Below are 17,728 nucleotides of genomic sequence, written 5' to 3'. Positions count from 1 at the left end.
TGTTAAAACGTTATAATGGGCAACAACACAAAAGCACTAAAATGACATTTTCTGGTCGCAGTGTTGTCCGAAAAGCAGGACAAATGCTGTATGAGTATTGTTCGTTTAATTTTTATTGACATATATTTTTTTTGCGACAAACAAATTGGAACTCATTTCCCATTTCCTTACATACATGTGCAACTTTTTGAAAATGACTGATATCAACTTAATATTTCCGGAAAACTGAAAATATTATCTATGATTTCACTATATAGATTCCGCTGTGAATTATGTTGATACTGCACAAGCCGTAATAAACTAACATTCCACACTTCAGCTGACTTTTATAGCTGATTATGCGGCATGGGCTTTGCTTATTGTTGAAGACCGTACGGTGACCTATAATTGTTAATATCTCTGTCATTTTGGTCCCTTGTGGACAGTTGTCTCATTGGCAATCATACAACATCTTCTTTTTTTATAATTAATGATGTAAAGTAAGTCCCCGAGGGTACCAACAACCTAGTAGCTTAGAACTCCGGAATGGAATGACTGAACGGAATTGTTTGTTGTTTTTATAAATTATGTGTTATAAAACTTATGTATCTCCCACGCACTTAGCTCGGATTTATCCTGTCTGATCAGTTACGTCAGATGTCTTTTTAAATTTTATTCTAATAACTTGAAGTTACATTTAGTATAAAAAGTACTTACATACACTGGTTATTATTAAGTTGAACAAATTACTTAAACATTAACACTGTTTTATTCAAAAAAATTTCAACAATCATTATATAAAAACATTTGTACATCGCGACATAATTATAAAACATTTATAATTAAAAGCTGTTTACTCGTTTTTTTTTCTCTCATTTACAAAACTACCACAAAACAAATAATGGCATTCGGGTATTACAAGTTGAATATTGACTTGCTATTTTGTAAAAAAATCTAGCTTTCAGTATATCTATATCTTCTGAAAGAGGGTTACAACTTTGATATATTACATCACCGTGTAGTATGATATTTACCGTAAAAGAAAAGAATTTGTTTCGAAACTGAAAATGTCATAAATATGCCTGTTTATCATATCAACATAATTTTCTCTGCATTTTTTTTAAAACTTTTTGCAGAGGTTTCATCGTTTCATCTCTTCAAATTTCTGTTCGGTGTTTTATGCTGAGAATTAACAATTAGTCAATACCTCAAAAGACTGACCCTGGTTTTTGGTTTAAAATTATTAAAGAGAAACGAAAATTATTAGAAGAACATCCAAACTTGTAAGAAGATAGAATGACTAATTATAGAGGTAACCAATTGATAAGTTTAGAAATACATTCGGTGAAAGCTGTTGTCGTTTGCTTTGTAGATGACGTTTTTAACTAGTTTTTTAACATTAATAACGATCTGATTCAACTTCATTAATATCTCCGATTTCACAGTATAAATCTTCCTCAATCTCAGGTTGAAACATGACACCTTCAGTGTTTATAATATACGATCCAGTTTGTGCGTTCTGTGTCTGGGTTAAAGGTAGACTTCGTGTTGCCATGCGGCGTTTCAACTTTGGTTTTGAAGTGTCCTTCAATGATTGCTGTAATTGACGGCAAAGTCTTTCTTTAACTTTCACCACCATTGTTACAACACTGACTATACCAATAAGAGCAGCAACCATCGTTATGTAAACTATGACGTTATCATTCGATTTCTTGCTGTTTTGACCTGACTTCTGATTGTATTCCTCATCTGAAACATCAGAAATTTTATTATTTACCAATGATCAATGTTATTAATAAAAATATGTTACTACATATAGTTGTTTATCTGCAAAACTTAATCTATTGCTCACCCCACCCTTTTTCCCCATCGAAAAAAACGAGCTTATACTAATCTCATACCTTGATGGCAATTACTACGTTAACTCACAATGATGTTCTCTGTATCGAATTTGCTAGTCGTAAACTGATAATTGGTGTTTATTAAAATAGGATTTCAATCATTTTTTTTTTAAATATTTGATTTTTGGAAACGTCTCCCAACTTTTCATGATATTATGTGGATAAAAATCAAATGGTATCCAGAGTATGAGAAACGTAATTTTGAGTTGGTTATTATAACATTGGTGACTATGCAAGAAAAAATGTTGGGTTTTACTGTATTTCATTTAATGAACGAAATATAGTCATTAACGTTGTCAAAAACCTTCTTTGTATAATCTACAACTTCATAATCATATAGTTTCAGTTTAGTGTTGTCATTTGTCGTCAATCTTCTCTACCTATTTAATTCTTGTTGTCTCTTCATGCATTATTTGACCGTTTTGTTTTTTCTTTTCTTCTTTTGGAAATTTAAAGACCTTTGGAAGGCTTAGATATATATAATTACCTATGTGTGAATTGCATTCTTCTTTATTAGATTCAGGGTTGCATTGAATGCACTTTCCCGTTTGAACATCACACTGCTCATCATTTGAACAGGCACAAGTCCCATTACAATTCTTACCAAATTTTCCTGTTGGACATGCTACAATAGATCATGATGCGTTAATTATTTATTTTTGGCTTTTAGGTTTATACATATATTTTATATTGTTTTATAATCCGAATTACAGACTGATGTCAAATTCCCCATATCTATATGTATTCATCATTTAATTTTTTATGTAACACGAGTGCTTTAACATAGCACGAATGTTCTACATATATCTATCAGTTCATAGACATACTTTTTTCAAGTGACCGTGATATCATTAACATTTTTTCCGTGATTCACTCTCAAAAATTTAATTTACTATTAATTATAAGGACTGACTATAATATTTTTCTGCTAGTTTAAAATAAAATAATGTGTTGTCCACACTTTTTTTCAGTGTGCACAACATTTTTAATTTTATTTCTTCACAGACAAAAAAATGTTATGGTCATTCCTTAAATGATATCCATAAATTTTTGAAAATATCACGTTCATGTCAAACATTGCTATGCAGGTCAATCAACAATTCTGCAATGTTTAAAAAAGTTCGATGACAATGAAAACACACAACATTATTATTTACCCTTTGTGCAGTGACTTCCGAAACTTCCTTCAGGACATACACAGCCACCAGTTACAGGATTACACTCTGCATCGTGTGCACAAAAACATTCCCCTTCGCAGTTCAATCCGTATGTTCCAGTTTTACATGCTTCAATATAAATACACTATATCGATATCTTTACTACACAATACACAACCATTAAAGAACATACTAAAAGGTTTTGCACCTTGAATTCACAGAGTGTACTAAAAAGTGTTAAATCGAAGTTTAGCAATACCAATAAGAGTGCTGAAACACATAAATGACTAGTACACTGTGAGGTAGAACAGCATATTAAGTTTGTTTGATGCGATGATAATGTTCATGTTATTGGATCAATTTAAAGGTTGCCTAAGAAATAAATAAAATATTGTCTAATTTGACTCCAGACCTGAATTATTACTTCTTTTGTGTTAATTGACAAATACTTAATATTGATTCCATTTTATCTTTCAAGTTTGTATATAACGATAGACAAGATAAAGCATTACATTAAGGAATATTGAAAAAGGTCTCGATATATGTAATAAAAAAAGATTTTGAAATGTCAATAGATTTGCTAATTCTTACAAACACCATGTGTAATTGTTTTTTCTCAAGTGATTCCACAATACAATAGTTTAGGAAACGACAATATACATATTAGTATTTACCCTTTGTGCATTGATCTCCAAACCATCCTGCAGAACATATACAATCGCCAGTAACTGGATCACATTTAGCATTTTCTCCACAGACACATTCCTCAGAACAATTCACACCATATGTTCCGGCTGGACACGCTTTAATTGGAACAAATAACATTTTAATAGTGACTGACATAAACACAAATGCAATGGAAATTATTTTCACAGAATATTTCACATATTTTTTTTTTTATTTTACTTCAATTCTTAAACAATCAACTAGTACAGGAAATATTTAATTCGTCCAAATTTATAAAAAGGATAATAAAAACATATATCAAAAAAGCAATTCAATATAACGTATGCATACTTTGAATAATTCCATCAAACATATAAATAATTGTCCGGGCGTTTTTGCGACAACTGTTACATCATAAAACGGTACGTTGTGTGTACATATATCTTTGTACATTCAGTAAATTAATCAGATTGATATACATGTAATTATTAAAAGTCCTCAAAAAATCAGCCGCGAACAAAAACAATTTACCTACTATTTGAGCATTCTTTGCCGGTAAACCCTTCATCACAGACACAGCCATGAACTGGGTTACATTTCTTAAAATCTTTGCAGTTGCATACATTTTTGCACTGCAATCCATAGTAATTAGGCATACATGCCAGTAAACAATGTTTACCAAATATTCCTGCTGGACAGACTGAAAATTAAGAACATTGTATAATGTATAATAGACATTCGATATTCGGATTGAAAGAGCAACAAGCTAAAGTGAAAAAGAAAAACAAACAAACAAACAAATGAACTAAAATAAAATTCGGAATGGAAAAATAACGCAAAAACATAGTTGTTTTATGTATACAAGTATGCCAGTATTGTGGTATAACTTACTGAAAAAGGTTAAATGAATACTAAATGAACAATTTGATTTCTTAATTGTGATTTATGTTGTTTTTTTTGTAAAAGTAATTTAATTCTTGTCACCTACCGCTTTGCATCAATCAAAAAGGTGTGTGGGTTGTTTTTGTTTAACAGAAAGTTATTTTAACTTTTAAAAAATTCAAAATAAAAGATATAAACCGTTAGACAAATACTATTTTTACTTCAACAAATACCTTGACATTTGCCATTCTTGAAAACATAATCCGGACAACACTCTAATATTAGTTGTGTTTTTCTCACAGAATCACTCCTGAAATAGAATAAAAATTGCAATGAAAAATAGAAGTTACAAAATATAGTTACATCTATACCTCACGCTTTAGGCTAGAATAGTAGAACAAGAGCAACTACATTTATTTTGTCCAGCTTTTTTAACTGTATGTGAAGAAATAACCAGTCATAATTGGTTACAGACATGGATGCGTCGGTCCCTCTTTGTCTTTCGAGATTTAATTGTTTGGTTGGTCTCTTCCATTTTGTTAAAAAGTAAATGTGATTTAACCTACCTTGTGGTGACCTTTCTAGGACAAATATGTGGATCTGTTAAATTCAGCGGTATACAATTTATAGTGTCAACATAAGCAAAAATTAGAAACACAAAGTATATCAAAATGAATCTTGATTGTTTTTCCATTGTTGATGTTTTGCAAATGTTTGGATGACTATTTATTCTATAGAATTGCATACATATTAGTACCGAACAATGACGATATCAATGACGAATTTCATCTATTATTTCCTCATTGGCTTATTACATTGTTAAAAAAGAATGCACTCGAGTTTGCCATCCGTTTGATTTTATTTAATCATTTTGTTTTTGTTTTGACCTTTGTTTAGACAAAATAAACCAAGTACCTTTAGGTTGGCATTGTACAAGGTCATGTTTATTCTCTGACTGTTCGTGACGTTATTTCACTAAATACGTTGGATGTTTACTGATTGATATTAAAGTCTTAGATTCATAATTGTTTTATTAGTTATTATTGTCATTCGAATAAATGTCAGCAACTGCGGGAACTCTCAGACTTGTATTGTGTGTCTCTTTTTATTCTTAGATACAGTACCCTGCATTCCGGTCTGTGCATTTGTTAGATCTTTTGTTGAACCCGTAACATTTTATATGTGCCTGTCTCAAATCAGGAAATTGTAGTTAAGTGGTTGGCGTATGTCTTTCATGTTTGTTTTTCGAACATGTACATTGTTTAGTTATACACTAGGCCATTTGATTTCGCAATTGAAACATTTCATTTTCGTCATGTCGGGGCCTCTTAAAGCCGACTTTACGGTATTTGCTTTCGGTTGCCTATAATTTATTACACTCACTTCATTTGAACTCTTGTTGATAGTTGTGCCATTTGCAACCATACCACATTTCCTTATTGTTTTAAACAAATATGTGCAGGGGGTTTATAGCTTACTTTATGGGATATGACAAGTTACCACAGATTTATATTTGTTTTTTATCAAGTTTAAAATGCAGGTATTTTTACAAAGTTTTTTATGTTGCTATTGAGATCAATCTAATTACAGAGCTGCGTGTTGAATTACACATAAATTTAAGGGGAAAAAAATCATATTTCAAAATTTAAATGGTTGTAATCATTACTATTAGTAGTAGTAGTAAAAGTGTAAAATGTAACCAGGTCAGGGGGTTTTGATATGTTCATCGTAACCAATCGGGCTCGTTCCAGTTTTCTGGGACTTGAAGAGAATTTAAAATTTCTAAGGTCTGTTAACGCATATAAAACAAATACTACATGAATCGAATTTCAACACCTATTTACCTAACCCGAAGTTTGTAAATTAAAGCTGTTTAAATCCTTGCAGTCTAGTACTTGTTAAATTCAAATGTTTAGAACTTTAGGCTGAAACATAACTATGGAATTGGACTGTAATCTAAATGTTTGCAACCTATTAAAAAACTTATGTAGGAAACAAGGACAATGTGAACTTTCGCATGAAACCTAATTGAAAAATTTGTCTATAACTGTCGGAACTAAAAAGTAGATCTTAGGAATGGTTTATCAGCAAACACACATTGAAAACGCAACATCTTAGCACCAGCCCTGTTTGTACCAAACAGACTTCGCACAAATGTAATCGAGAAGCTACCTCCTATTTAAATAAGGAACCCAGACCTCGAAGAAAGAACTCTATGAACAACTGTACAGGTAAAACGTATCATTGCAACCAAGGATAAAAGGATGATTTTCGATGCTGTTTTCAACGATAAATAGATCAAATGGGAAAATTCATAGACAAACGAAAATACATTAATTTAAGAATATTATAAGAGAAGTAATAAAAGGTTGTAGTAATAGAACAAATGGTGTCAGAAATAGTAGTAGCAGTACTGTTAGAATTGTTAACTTGAATTTTCAGTATAAAATTTTTTTTCTTGACAAACTCCTTCACATGACTTGGCATTACGGTATGCCCCTTTTTGATTGTGTCGAAATACAAGTAACATGTTGACATAATGTATTTTACTCGTGATAGTACTTCTACTATGACTATTGTATCATTTGGTGATACATTTATATGTATAAAAAATTATAAAAACTTGAAATTCAAATATAAACATAATGATTTTCATATTTTCTTATATGTGATGTGAAATGTTCAAAGTCCATCACTTTTCAGAACCAAAAGACCTTTGCTGGGCTTTGTACAAATGTAGTGATATACAACATTCATAAGTGAAAGACGTGATTAAACTTTATATATACGAATTAAATAAATCCAATTAATGAAAAACGTTAATTATCATATATGACATACGTGAAATACTGATGGGGTAAATGACAATTACGTATAACTTATATGATGTAATGAGTGTCAATGAAAACGAAACGCTTTGTTTTTAAAGATAACATTTGTATACAAAATAATATTTTCGTTCCAGTAATTGTTAATGACAGTTAATGTGTTTATCTAAAGTCAAAAAGTCAAACAAAAATGTTCAATTACCACGATTCGAATGCAATGCGTTCATGCACCACAACGTTACAATTCATTAACTCACAGTCTCCATAACAAATGTGTCCACCGCGTGCTGAACGCAATTTCTACAAGGAGGTGGCATATACCTGGCTAGAAGTCTGATACGGTGTTGTAGAATGTTTGTTCATTTTTGCCGCAATGTAATTTCAAGTTGGCATAGCGTAACTGGTGGTAGCTGTCGTTGTTTTGCGGCTGGTCCAATTTGATCCCATAAGTGTCCAGATGGACTTGAATCCGGCGAAAAGGCTAGCCATGGTAAAGTCTGAAATGGTTGTTATTGATAAACGCAGTTGTGAGTCGTGCGGAGTGTGCACGAGCGTTATTCTGTAGTGAAGTAATTTGTATATTAAGCAAAGTGTATTACACAACGTACCATTGGTGCGTGTATATTGGGATATCTAGGTTTTATGCGTGTATCAGAATTGTTGAATCTGCATTATTATGAAATTAATTGCAAGTCAATACACATTTCAATTTTTATCGAAAAAACGGATATTTACAGAGATGGAAACTGGTTTATTATTGTGAAGAACGCACAAATTTGTGTCCAGTCCTAATTTGGAATATATGCATGGAGTAGCATTTAATCTGATTAAAATTTGTATTCATTCAGGAATTTGTCACAAGTGAAAGAAATTTTTGTTTTTCGTTCAACAAATTATCCTTTAAGGATGTTCGCTGCTCAGTTTAAAAATAAATAACTTTTCATAAAACTAGTATGCATTGATAGGGAATAAATTGAGGAATCAAAAAAGCAAAAAAAATATAGGGGTCAATGTGCTTGTTTTTGAGATATTAGCCATTGGAATTTTGGTGGGAAAATGTTCTCTCTTGATTTTTCATAGCTTTATCATTGACCAGTTAATGTTCTCAAATACTATAAAAAAATTAAAAAAATGTTTTAAGACTTTTACAAATGACTTATAATTATACATATAAAATATTTATTAAAAGAAAAATGGGGGTTCATGGGGAAATTTTTTTAAGGCATTCAAATGAATAAAACCAGAGGATTTCGAAAATCTGACAAAAATTCCAAAACATGACAGGCAGACATCCTTAACCTATACAAGGATGAGGGAACTTTCTTTGATGCAATTTTCTCCCTTTGTTACCGATATAAAAGCATACGGATTATATAGTTTACGATCTTGTGGTGCTATTACCGCTGCAAGGTTTTTTTTTAGACTGTTTAAACGTCATGGACGTTGGAATTTAGACACTTCAAAGGATGGCTATGTGAAAGACGATTTATCAGAACGTAGGATTGTTTCTCAGTATTTGGGAAATCAATATCTTTTTTGTTTTATTTACATTTTGGACTATAATTTTCCATACATAGTGATACATATCTTCCCGTTCATTGGGTTCAGCATCGGCGTTGTCGTGCGATTATCCACTTTACAAAAGTCTTTTGTATTTATTATAGCCTTTTATGGCGTTTATATTCAGAGTGTAAACATATACTTGGATATTTGGTACAAGTATTGGTTATACTTGGATATTTGGTACAAGTATTGGTTATACTTGGATATTTGGTACAAGTATTGGTTATACTTGGATATTTGGTACAAGTATTGGTTATACTTGGATATTTGGTACAAGTATTGATTATACTTTATTGATTATACTTGTTTATTTGGTGCAAGTATTGGTTTTTGTCTACATTGATGGGTGGTTTATACCAGGAGAATTATAATTTCATTCGTTTAAACGGGCAGTGATTTAGAGTGAAATTAATTTCTCCTGGGTGTTTCATCATATGTAGCATAGAGAGCGTAATGTTTTCCCGCTTCAAATTATTTTCGCGGTATTTTATTGCCTATGTAATCATTCAGCACGACATCGTCAATCTGAGCAGTCGAATTTTCTTGGTAAATTTTAATTCTGGTTAAAGTTTATTAAGCTTTTTATTTGGAGAGTTGCTTGTTTGATACTGATGTTTGAGTTATATATTATATGTGTAGATATATATGTATGAATTGTGTTTATTTCTTATTAAATATTGAGCATCGGCGTTGTCGAGCGACTATCCACTTTACAAAAGTCTTTGGTATTTATTATAGCCTTTTATGGCGTATATATTCAGAGTGTATACATATATTTATATATTTGGTACAAGTATTGGTTATACTTGGATATTTGGTACAAGTATTGATTATACTTGTTTATTTGGTGCAAGTATTGGATTTTGTCTACATTGATGGGTGGTTTATACCAGGAGAACTGTAAATATTGCATTATAATACATTAAGAACAGTCATTTTGTTGCTACAAATGTATACATACCAATCTAGATATTATGCAGGATGAATAATTAATGACAGTGTCCACTGTGTTCATATATAAACACATATTACATAAAATTAAACTAAACACTGAGTTTATAAATACTACAATAATATGCTACAAAAATGCATAAAAACAATAGAAGATAGGAAGTTTATATTTAAAAGAGGGACGAAAGATACCAAAGGGACAGTCAAACTCATGAATCGAAAATAAACGTTAACTGACAGCGCCATGGCTAAAAATGAAAAAAGACAAACAGACAAACAATAGTACACATGACACAACATAAACAACTAAAGAATAAACAACACAAACCCCACCGAAACCTAGGGGTGATCTCAGGTGCTCTGGAAGGGTTCGCAGATCCTGCTCCACATGTAGCACAAGTAATGTCGCTTATATGATAAAAAAAAACGGGAAATAGTTTTATTCGGTAGGTCACATTCATGAAAGGAAAGGGGATTGTAGTGACGACGTAAAGAACATATCCGATATGATTTGTAAAACGGTAAACTTATTATTGTCTCCGCTTGACTGTGAATCTAATCAAATATTTTGAAGAACATCGCAGATACAAATAAAGAATTACCGAGGATGTTATGTTATATAAATAATGTAGTCGACAGCTCATTTGTTAGATGTTCGTAGATATTTTATAATTTTTTTGTTTGATGATATCATGTCACTGTATAAAGCTTTATTCATCTAGTATCTTATTTATCCGATTGAACTTTAGATTAAATATACTTTGAACACAATGTATCATAAGTGAGTCCCGCGAGATGTGACCAATACATTCAGTTTGGCCGCTGCTATCAAGCGTGACAGCACGGACTTTAACAGCTCTTGAGTAGAGCGTGGTTGTAGTGTCTAAAGTAAAGAAGTTTCTAACTGTGGAAGTAAGTTTTTTAAATCTAGTTAAATGTAGTTAATGCTTTCAATGTATTTTGTTGATAACAGCTAGTAGTTGTGGTTTAATGCTGTTTTTATAATTAATGTACTAAAATGGAGTTTGCGTCTGCATTGGTTGCAATGCGTATTGAGAACTGTCCTGTATGTCGGGAAGTGTTGTATGATTTAAAGCTTTAAGGGGCGTTTGCATAGGTTGCAGCGTTCAATGAAGATATTGTCAGAGATTTTTGTTAAATATATCTAGGGAGAAGAAAGCTCCGAATTTTGCATTATTGTCGAGGTATTGGAAATAATAACTTTGAAGGAGAATGTTTTTGGTTTTGTTCATTCTAGGAGTTTAAGAGCACATTTTTTTTTTTTGAATGTTCATACGTTAATTTAGAAAAAGATATTTGTATCTTCAATTTATGACGAAGACAGTCTGCATTGCACGATTTTTAATGGCGGATTTGTAATAAGGTTACTAAATTTTTTTTAATTTCAGCTATGGCTCAGGTATTGAAGCCAAATTGCTCCCCGGGGGGTAAAAGTTTAATCCCGATCATTTTGAGGGTAAAAAACGCAGATGCAGAAGCGGTTTTAGAGCTGTCAAGACTTAAAAAAGATGAACCTTTAGAGAGTTTAACAAAAGTCGAATTAATTGCTCAGTTTGAGAAGCTGACAGGTAATTTATAATTTATTATAACGTTTTCTTAAGACTTTTAGAGAACCTTGTATTCAAAGTAAATATGGCTTTAGTTTTTTGTTTTTGATAATTTAATTAGCTTCATTTGACCGATAATGCTCTTTTGAACAAATATTTTTGTTAGAAATGTAGATCTGCATCTGGTGCGATAAATTTAGCCTTTGGTTTTTATGTTAATTCTTGTTGTTTAGTGTCATCAGAAGTTATGATTTTATTGACGGTAACTTGGCAAGTTACCTCCGAAATTTTCGCTTTTCACGGTTCGTGATTTTTTACATATTATACATGAAATTGCATCTGTTCCGTTTGATTGATTAGTGCCTTATTTAATTCCAGGTGAATCAGTTAAAGATGTATTAATTGTTCTGTGTGGGAAGGATGACAATATAGAGAATCTGAGACTTCTAGTGCATGAAAGCATATTGTTAGCCAATTCTGTTGGTGCTAGAGGTCAGAGGTTAAGTACTAGTAATCCCAGTACAGATACATCAGCGGCGAAAGGTATGAATGTTTCTTTTTACCTTTTTTCTTTGGATAAGTTTGCTTGTCCGTCTGTTCTAATTTAGCCCTTTTTAAATGCTTATCAAAGATTATCTCTCCTTATTTGTAACTTGATGTTTATGGACCTTTATGTAGGCTTTTGTTTATTTAAGTGAGATATTACTCACGGCAACATTTCATTCACGGCAACACATATCGTTCACGGCAACAGATCTAGTCTTGTTTTGTTGCATTTTCAAGAAATCTGGATATCTTTGCTAAGTAAACTTAATTTTTTACAGAAAACAAGACTTGATAATTTTATATAGTTTTTCGTTATTTCGTTTTACACTTAATTTTGTTTTAATGTTGGCACTACTTTAATGGTTTCCTACATTTACAGCTTACGAATGTTATTTAGAGCAAGACATTGTCCTGTATTTGTATTGCTAGTATGTATTGATATTCTTGATTTTCCTTTTGATATAAATTTAAAAACTGTTGCAAGGAAGTTTAGTTATTTTTCGTTTTGTTTGTTGTAGGAAGTGATGGCAAAGCGGCGCAGGGAGACCCATCCACAACAAACCAGCAGCTGCAAGCAATGAGACAAGACCTGGATGAGTTGAAGAAAAATTCAAAGGTTTTACAGGTAGATGAAGCATTATCTTACGTTAGAACTTTGGCAGCAAGACCAAAACTCACAACCTCGGGAGTATTACTTGCGGCCATCGAAATGTTGGTTGATGCAGCTAACAAAGCGAATCATAAGGACTATTCTTTATTTCAAAATCTTTTTCAATGTGTAAAAAATACGAAGATAATGTTGATTTTTGTTGGCTCGTCTTAAAGTTATTTGGTTCCCAGGAGGACAAGAAGATTTTTTCCTTAATTTCAGACTGGGCAAAATCTAAAAAATACGAGGAACCATCAGGTTCAAAGGAGAGGCAGGAATTATTAGATGCTCCATCTACTTCAGCTCCTGCATTTCCTTTTCCTGGATATGTATATCAGAATCCAGGTTTTGGTTTCCCGTATCCTAATTTTTATCCAGGGCCAAACTATAATTCAGGTGGTTTTAGGCCTCCAAGAATGCAAGGAGGTAGAGGCAGGAGAGTGTCAAACGGTGTATGTTATTTTTGCAAGGAGTCGGGACATTTTATTGCAAATTGTCCAAAGATGAAAAAAGACAATTAATTAATATGTATTTTGTATATTTTTTAATTTTAATCTTTTAGATGCCTTTCCCTTTCCCAGGAGCTTCGATCTCCAGTGAATTTTTTTTCACGCGGGCAAGGGTTGAGTGTCTCTCTCCTTTATTTTATTTTATAAATCTCAAGCAATTTTTCAGAGTTGAAAAGATTTTCTTTTTGTTTATTTCAGAAAATCATGGATCATGAACCTTTGGCTAAGAAAGAAAAGTTTGAGCCAGAAATTTCAGATTGGGAGTTAAAATCGGGTTTCGATCCACTTAGCGTTAAATTAAGAAAGCAAATGACATACTTTTAGTAAATTATAAAGGAGAGATCACCCAACCCTCTGATTGCTTACCAAGTGCTGAAGAGGTTGTAAATGGTAGCGACTATGATTTTGAGGATCTGTCTTTTTTAGACCGTAATTTTTTCAAAGCAGGAAATTTAATGTATTGTTCAGAACAATGGGAGAAAATAGGTTGTCCTGGTGAAATTGTGGACTGGATTAAATAGGGGGTAGATATTAGGCCCATGTTTAAACATTTTAATGGAAATTTTAGGGGTCGTTGTTACGATTCAAGTCTTCCCAAACCTGCTTATTTTCAAAATTCTGCTAGTTGCAAAGGATTTGAGAAATTTTTGTGTGACACTTTATTAGAAAAAATAGCCAATGGATCATTAACTGTAATTGGCAGATTTGGGGAATGTGCTCCGCCGTTACTTGTTTTACCTATCATTATTGAGCCATCAAAACCACGTATGTGCCATGATGAAAGATACTTGAATTTATGGATTAAGGATTTCCCTTTTTCGTTAGATACTCTTAAAGAGGTTCCTAGATTAATAGAAAAGGATTCTTTCATGTCATCTCTTGATGATAAGTCTGGTTACGATCATATACTTTTAAATCCCAATTCTAGACAGTATTTTGGAATTCATTTTGCAGGCTGGTACATGGTTTTTAACTCTCTTCCTTTCGGCTTCAAAGCTAGTGCTTTTATTTATCACACTACTGGTCTGGTTCCAATTAGCTATTGTCGCTCCCTTGGTGTACCTTCTTTATTGTACATAGATGATAGGTTAGTTTGCGAGTTTAAAAATACAAGTTTGAAGAAGAAATCAGGTCATGCCGAATTGGTAAAAAGTCTGTACATTCTGTGTCAGGTTCTTGTTAGATTGGGATATTTTTTAAACTTGAAAAAGGGTTGTTTTATACCAACCAGGTGTTTGAAATTCTTGGGAATGTTTTGTGACTCAGCTAAACTGGCCTTTATCTTGCCGGAGCAGAAAAAAGAATCATTTGGAATTTTAAGGGAATCTATCCTTGATGGCAATGACGTAGGCATTAAAACCCTTCAACGTTTCGCAGGAAAATGTATTTCATTTTTTCTTGCTGTCCCCTCTGCCAGATTGTTTTCAAGGGAAATCAATAGGGCCATAAGCCTTGCTTCTAAAAATAGTAAGAAAATTAACATTTACAAAGAGTTAAAAGAGGAGTTAGAATATTGGCGTTTTTTTTGATAATTGGAAGGGAACTGCCTCTTGGAGATTAGAAACCCATTTACAATTGATTTTAGCAACTGACTCGTCGCTTTTTAAGTGGGGTGCCTTTATGATTTGCAAAGAGGTTACGGTAGAGTTAGGTGACTTTTGGAATAAGAATGATAGCTCTCCTATCCACGTTAAGGAGGCAAATGCCCTACTACACTCCCTCTGTTCTGTTAAAGAGAGAATTGTCGACTCTCGGGTGGACGCGTTTTGTGATAATCTTGCGGTAGTTAATGCTTGGAGTAATCAAGGAGGTAGAGACCCCTCGTTGAATGGAGTTTTGCGAAAGATATTCACTCTTTCAAAAACAGTTAACATGGACCTACGTCTTGTATATGTTAGTTCTAGTAGAAACCCTGCTGACAGGGAGTCCAGAAAGTTGAGATTATCAGATGCTATGTTATCTCCTATGAAGTGGAAATTTGTTGAAGAGAGGTTTGGTCCCCACACTTCAGATTTGATGGCATTAGACTCGAATGCTATGAATGATACTAATGGTAATCCGTTAAAACATTTTACACCATTCCCCACAGATGGTGTTAATGTTTTTTCTCAGGACTTGAATTTGGAAAAAAAACCTTATGTGTTCCCCCCTTTTTGTTTAATTTTTCCCGTTTTGAAGTTTTGTGCTCAGATTGGGGTTAAGAGTTGTACATTTGTGGTTCCTGAGTTGTTGCCAAGACCAGTGTGGTGGCTTTTTTTCTGGGAACATGTGTCAGTATGGAATGTTTTAGCTGAACGAAATGAACACAAAGCCCTGTTGTACCCATCTACTAAAGGGTTTAAGTTGGACACTAATGGTTTACCATAGCGTTTAATTGTCGCACGACTTCATTTTTAGTTTCACCTTTTTGTAGAATGGTGTACCACGAGTTTGGCTGCCAGCAGAACAGTGTTTAGTGTGTGGTTATGCAAATGATGTTGGGTATCAATTTTGCCAGTCATGTGGACAAAACCCCGTTTTGATTGAAAGTTCGGAAAGAATCACGAGTAATTGTTCAGTGGAAAGGCGTTTGAGATATTTAGACAGTTTAGTTGGAAGCACTAGTTATAATAAGAAAAAACTTTCGCTGGAAAAAGAGTTTGAGAAGTTTTTATTTGGAGGTGAACCTGTTAAGTGTTTAAAAACCGCTTCCCCTTTAGATGTAAGGCGATTTATGGTCATGAAGGATTCAAGGGGGAAAACGCAAGTACATGACTTAACATGTGAATTTCTTGGTAAGTTGGGTATTCATTCATGTCAGTGTCCGTTAAGGTTAGCAGCGGGAACTGTTCAGTCTATGCTAGGACAATTAAAAGCTATATTTGAAGCTAATGGTCGGGGTTCTGAGTGGAATGAAATAACTAAAATTGGTAATCCTGTGTGTAGTCCAGAGGTAGACAAATATTTGCATGCTATTCAGTTTGAGCAGTCAAAATCCCATGTTGTACAAAAACAGCCAAAACCTCTGTTTTTAGACAAACTCCGATCAATTAGTGTTCATATTGATGATTTGTTGTTGGATCCTGTTTTGAAATCCTCTGAAAGATTCATATTCCTTAGAGATCAAGCTTTCTTCAAAGTTCAATACTTTTCAGGGGACAGAGCGAATGACTTGGGCTTGTGTATTTCACAAGAGGTTAAATTATTACCAAATGGTGACGGTTTTCTATTTTCACACACAGTAGGCAAAATACTTGGAAAAGGGAAAGTGAATGAATTTTCCATCTTAAGATTTGATGATACTTTAATTTGTCCAGTTAAAGCACTGGAAAGGTATGTTTAAGGTGCCAGGGCACTTGGAGTTGATATACGGTTTGGTTATTTATTCCGTACTTTGAGTAAAAATCGAAAAGATGTTACTGACAATCCTGTATCTTCGAATGCTATGTATGATCGCTTGAGGAAATATTTAAAGAAACTCGATATTTACGACGGTGAGACCCCTCATGGAATTCGGGGAGCTTGTGCTATTCCTTTAGCTTTGTCAGGGGGGTCTAAAAGTGACGTCATGCAGCATATAGGTTGGTTTTCTTCGTCCTCTTACCAAAGATATAGTAGATTGTCAAGTATGGTAGGAAGAGGGTCAGTCAGTTCCATCATGGCTAATACAGGGGTTTCTGAATCTAATATTTGTAGATCTATATTCGAGTCGTTTTGTGAGGTCAAAAAACTTTCCAGTGCTTTTCAGTGACAATTTGAAGTGTTTAGAGTAAAAGTTAGTTACTTTTGATGCTTGTTTAATTATTTTTTGTATTTTGAGGGAATTATGTACTACTATTTTTATGTATATTGACTATGACTAACTTGTATTTTGAGGGATATTATGTATTTATATAAGTATGAAGGTATGTAGAAAAAGAAATTTTTTTAAATTGGATTTGCCTCTATTTTTCGAGGGATATTATGTATTACTATTTTGTACATGTATGTTAAAATTGAATTTTGTGAAGACGTACTGTATTGAATACACTTTTCTTTAATAAATATTACTTTTCATAATCTGTTTAACGTAATTTGTTTTGAAAACAAGTTTATTAAGTTTAGAGGGAGACTTGTAGTTTCTGTTCTATTTAGATATGCGAATTGCTTACATCAACAACATTTGATCTTGGCTGGTTTGTTGTCTCATTTGGTAATTTAACAACATCTGATTTTATAGGATAAAAATGGACAACATATTACACATTTCATTCTCTACACATTCTTTTTATTTCATACATGTAGTGGATGTATTGAATATTCAAGAGTATTTCCCTGATTATGGGAAATAAGGGATAAAGGTCAAAGACACCAAACATTTCTTAGTCACCCGATGTAATATATAAAAACCATCTAGAGCTCATGCACCACTTGATCGTTCTTGACGTATGCAAAAACTACTGCATAACAGATAGTTCGCTCTGGGTGTCTACAAACATAAGAGCAGCTCATCTGAAAATATTAACACTTTAATTTAAGTCATAGGTTGCATACGTTTGTTAAAATTCATG

The 17,728-nt window shown here is 32.8% G+C and overlaps 2 protein-coding genes across 2 annotated transcripts; one reads left to right on the top strand and one right to left on the bottom strand.

Annotated features, from left to right (window-relative positions):
- Positions 1–1,235: 1,235 nt before the first annotated feature.
- On the bottom strand, positions 1,236–5,418 carry LOC139526843 (platelet endothelial aggregation receptor 1-like). Its single transcript, XM_071321990.1, has 7 exons — positions 5,152–5,418; positions 4,819–4,895; positions 4,239–4,403; positions 3,712–3,840; positions 3,038–3,166; positions 2,368–2,505; positions 1,236–1,728 (listed from the first exon to the last, which is right to left on the bottom strand). The coding sequence occupies exons 1-7, from the start codon at positions 5,328–5,330 to the stop codon at positions 1,379–1,381; spliced, it is 1,167 nt and encodes a 388-aa protein (XP_071178091.1). The 5' UTR covers positions 5,331–5,418; the 3' UTR covers positions 1,236–1,378.
- A 5,920-nt stretch (positions 5,419–11,338) lies between these two features.
- Positions 11,339–17,241, top strand: LOC139526693 (uncharacterized). The gene is made up of 4 exons (XM_071321854.1): positions 11,339–11,516; positions 11,874–12,038; positions 12,560–12,666; positions 15,613–17,241. Exons 1-4 carry the CDS (start codon positions 11,339–11,341, stop codon positions 16,519–16,521), a joined length of 1,359 nt encoding a protein of 452 aa, XP_071177955.1. The 3' UTR covers positions 16,522–17,241.
- Positions 17,242–17,728: the final 487 nt, after the last annotated feature.

This window comes from Mytilus edulis, chromosome 6 (assembly GCF_963676685.1).
Source record: "Mytilus edulis chromosome 6, xbMytEdul2.2, whole genome shotgun sequence".
Taxonomy (NCBI): domain Eukaryota; kingdom Metazoa; phylum Mollusca; class Bivalvia; order Mytilida; family Mytilidae; genus Mytilus; species Mytilus edulis.
Note: the sequence above shows the minus strand (reverse complement) of the source record. Positions and strands in the feature narration are given on the sequence as shown.

Bases quoted from the DNA above. Each gene is read 5' to 3' on its own strand.
- LOC139526843 (XM_071321990.1), bottom strand. From the start codon at position 5,330: ATGCAATTCTATAGAATAAATAGTCATCCAAACATTTGCAAAACATCA. The intron at 3,841-4,238 runs GTAGGTAAATTG...TTCCAATTAAAG, and splicing joins CGGCAAAGAATGCTCAAATA to CGTGTCCAGCCGGAACATAT. The intron at 2,506-3,037 runs GTAAATAATAAT...GATCTATTGTAG, and splicing joins CGGAAGTCACTGCACAAAGG to CATGTCCAACAGGAAAATTT.
- LOC139526693 (XM_071321854.1), top strand. From the start codon at position 11,339: ATGGCTCAGGTATTGAAGCCAAATTGCTCCCCGGGGGGTAAAAGTTTA. The intron at 12,039-12,559 runs GTATGAATGTTT...TGTTTGTTGTAG, and splicing joins AGATACATCAGCGGCGAAAG to GAAGTGATGGCAAAGCGGCG. The intron at 12,667-15,612 runs GTAGATGAAGCA...ACCTTTTTGTAG, and splicing joins AAAATTCAAAGGTTTTACAG to AATGGTGTACCACGAGTTTG.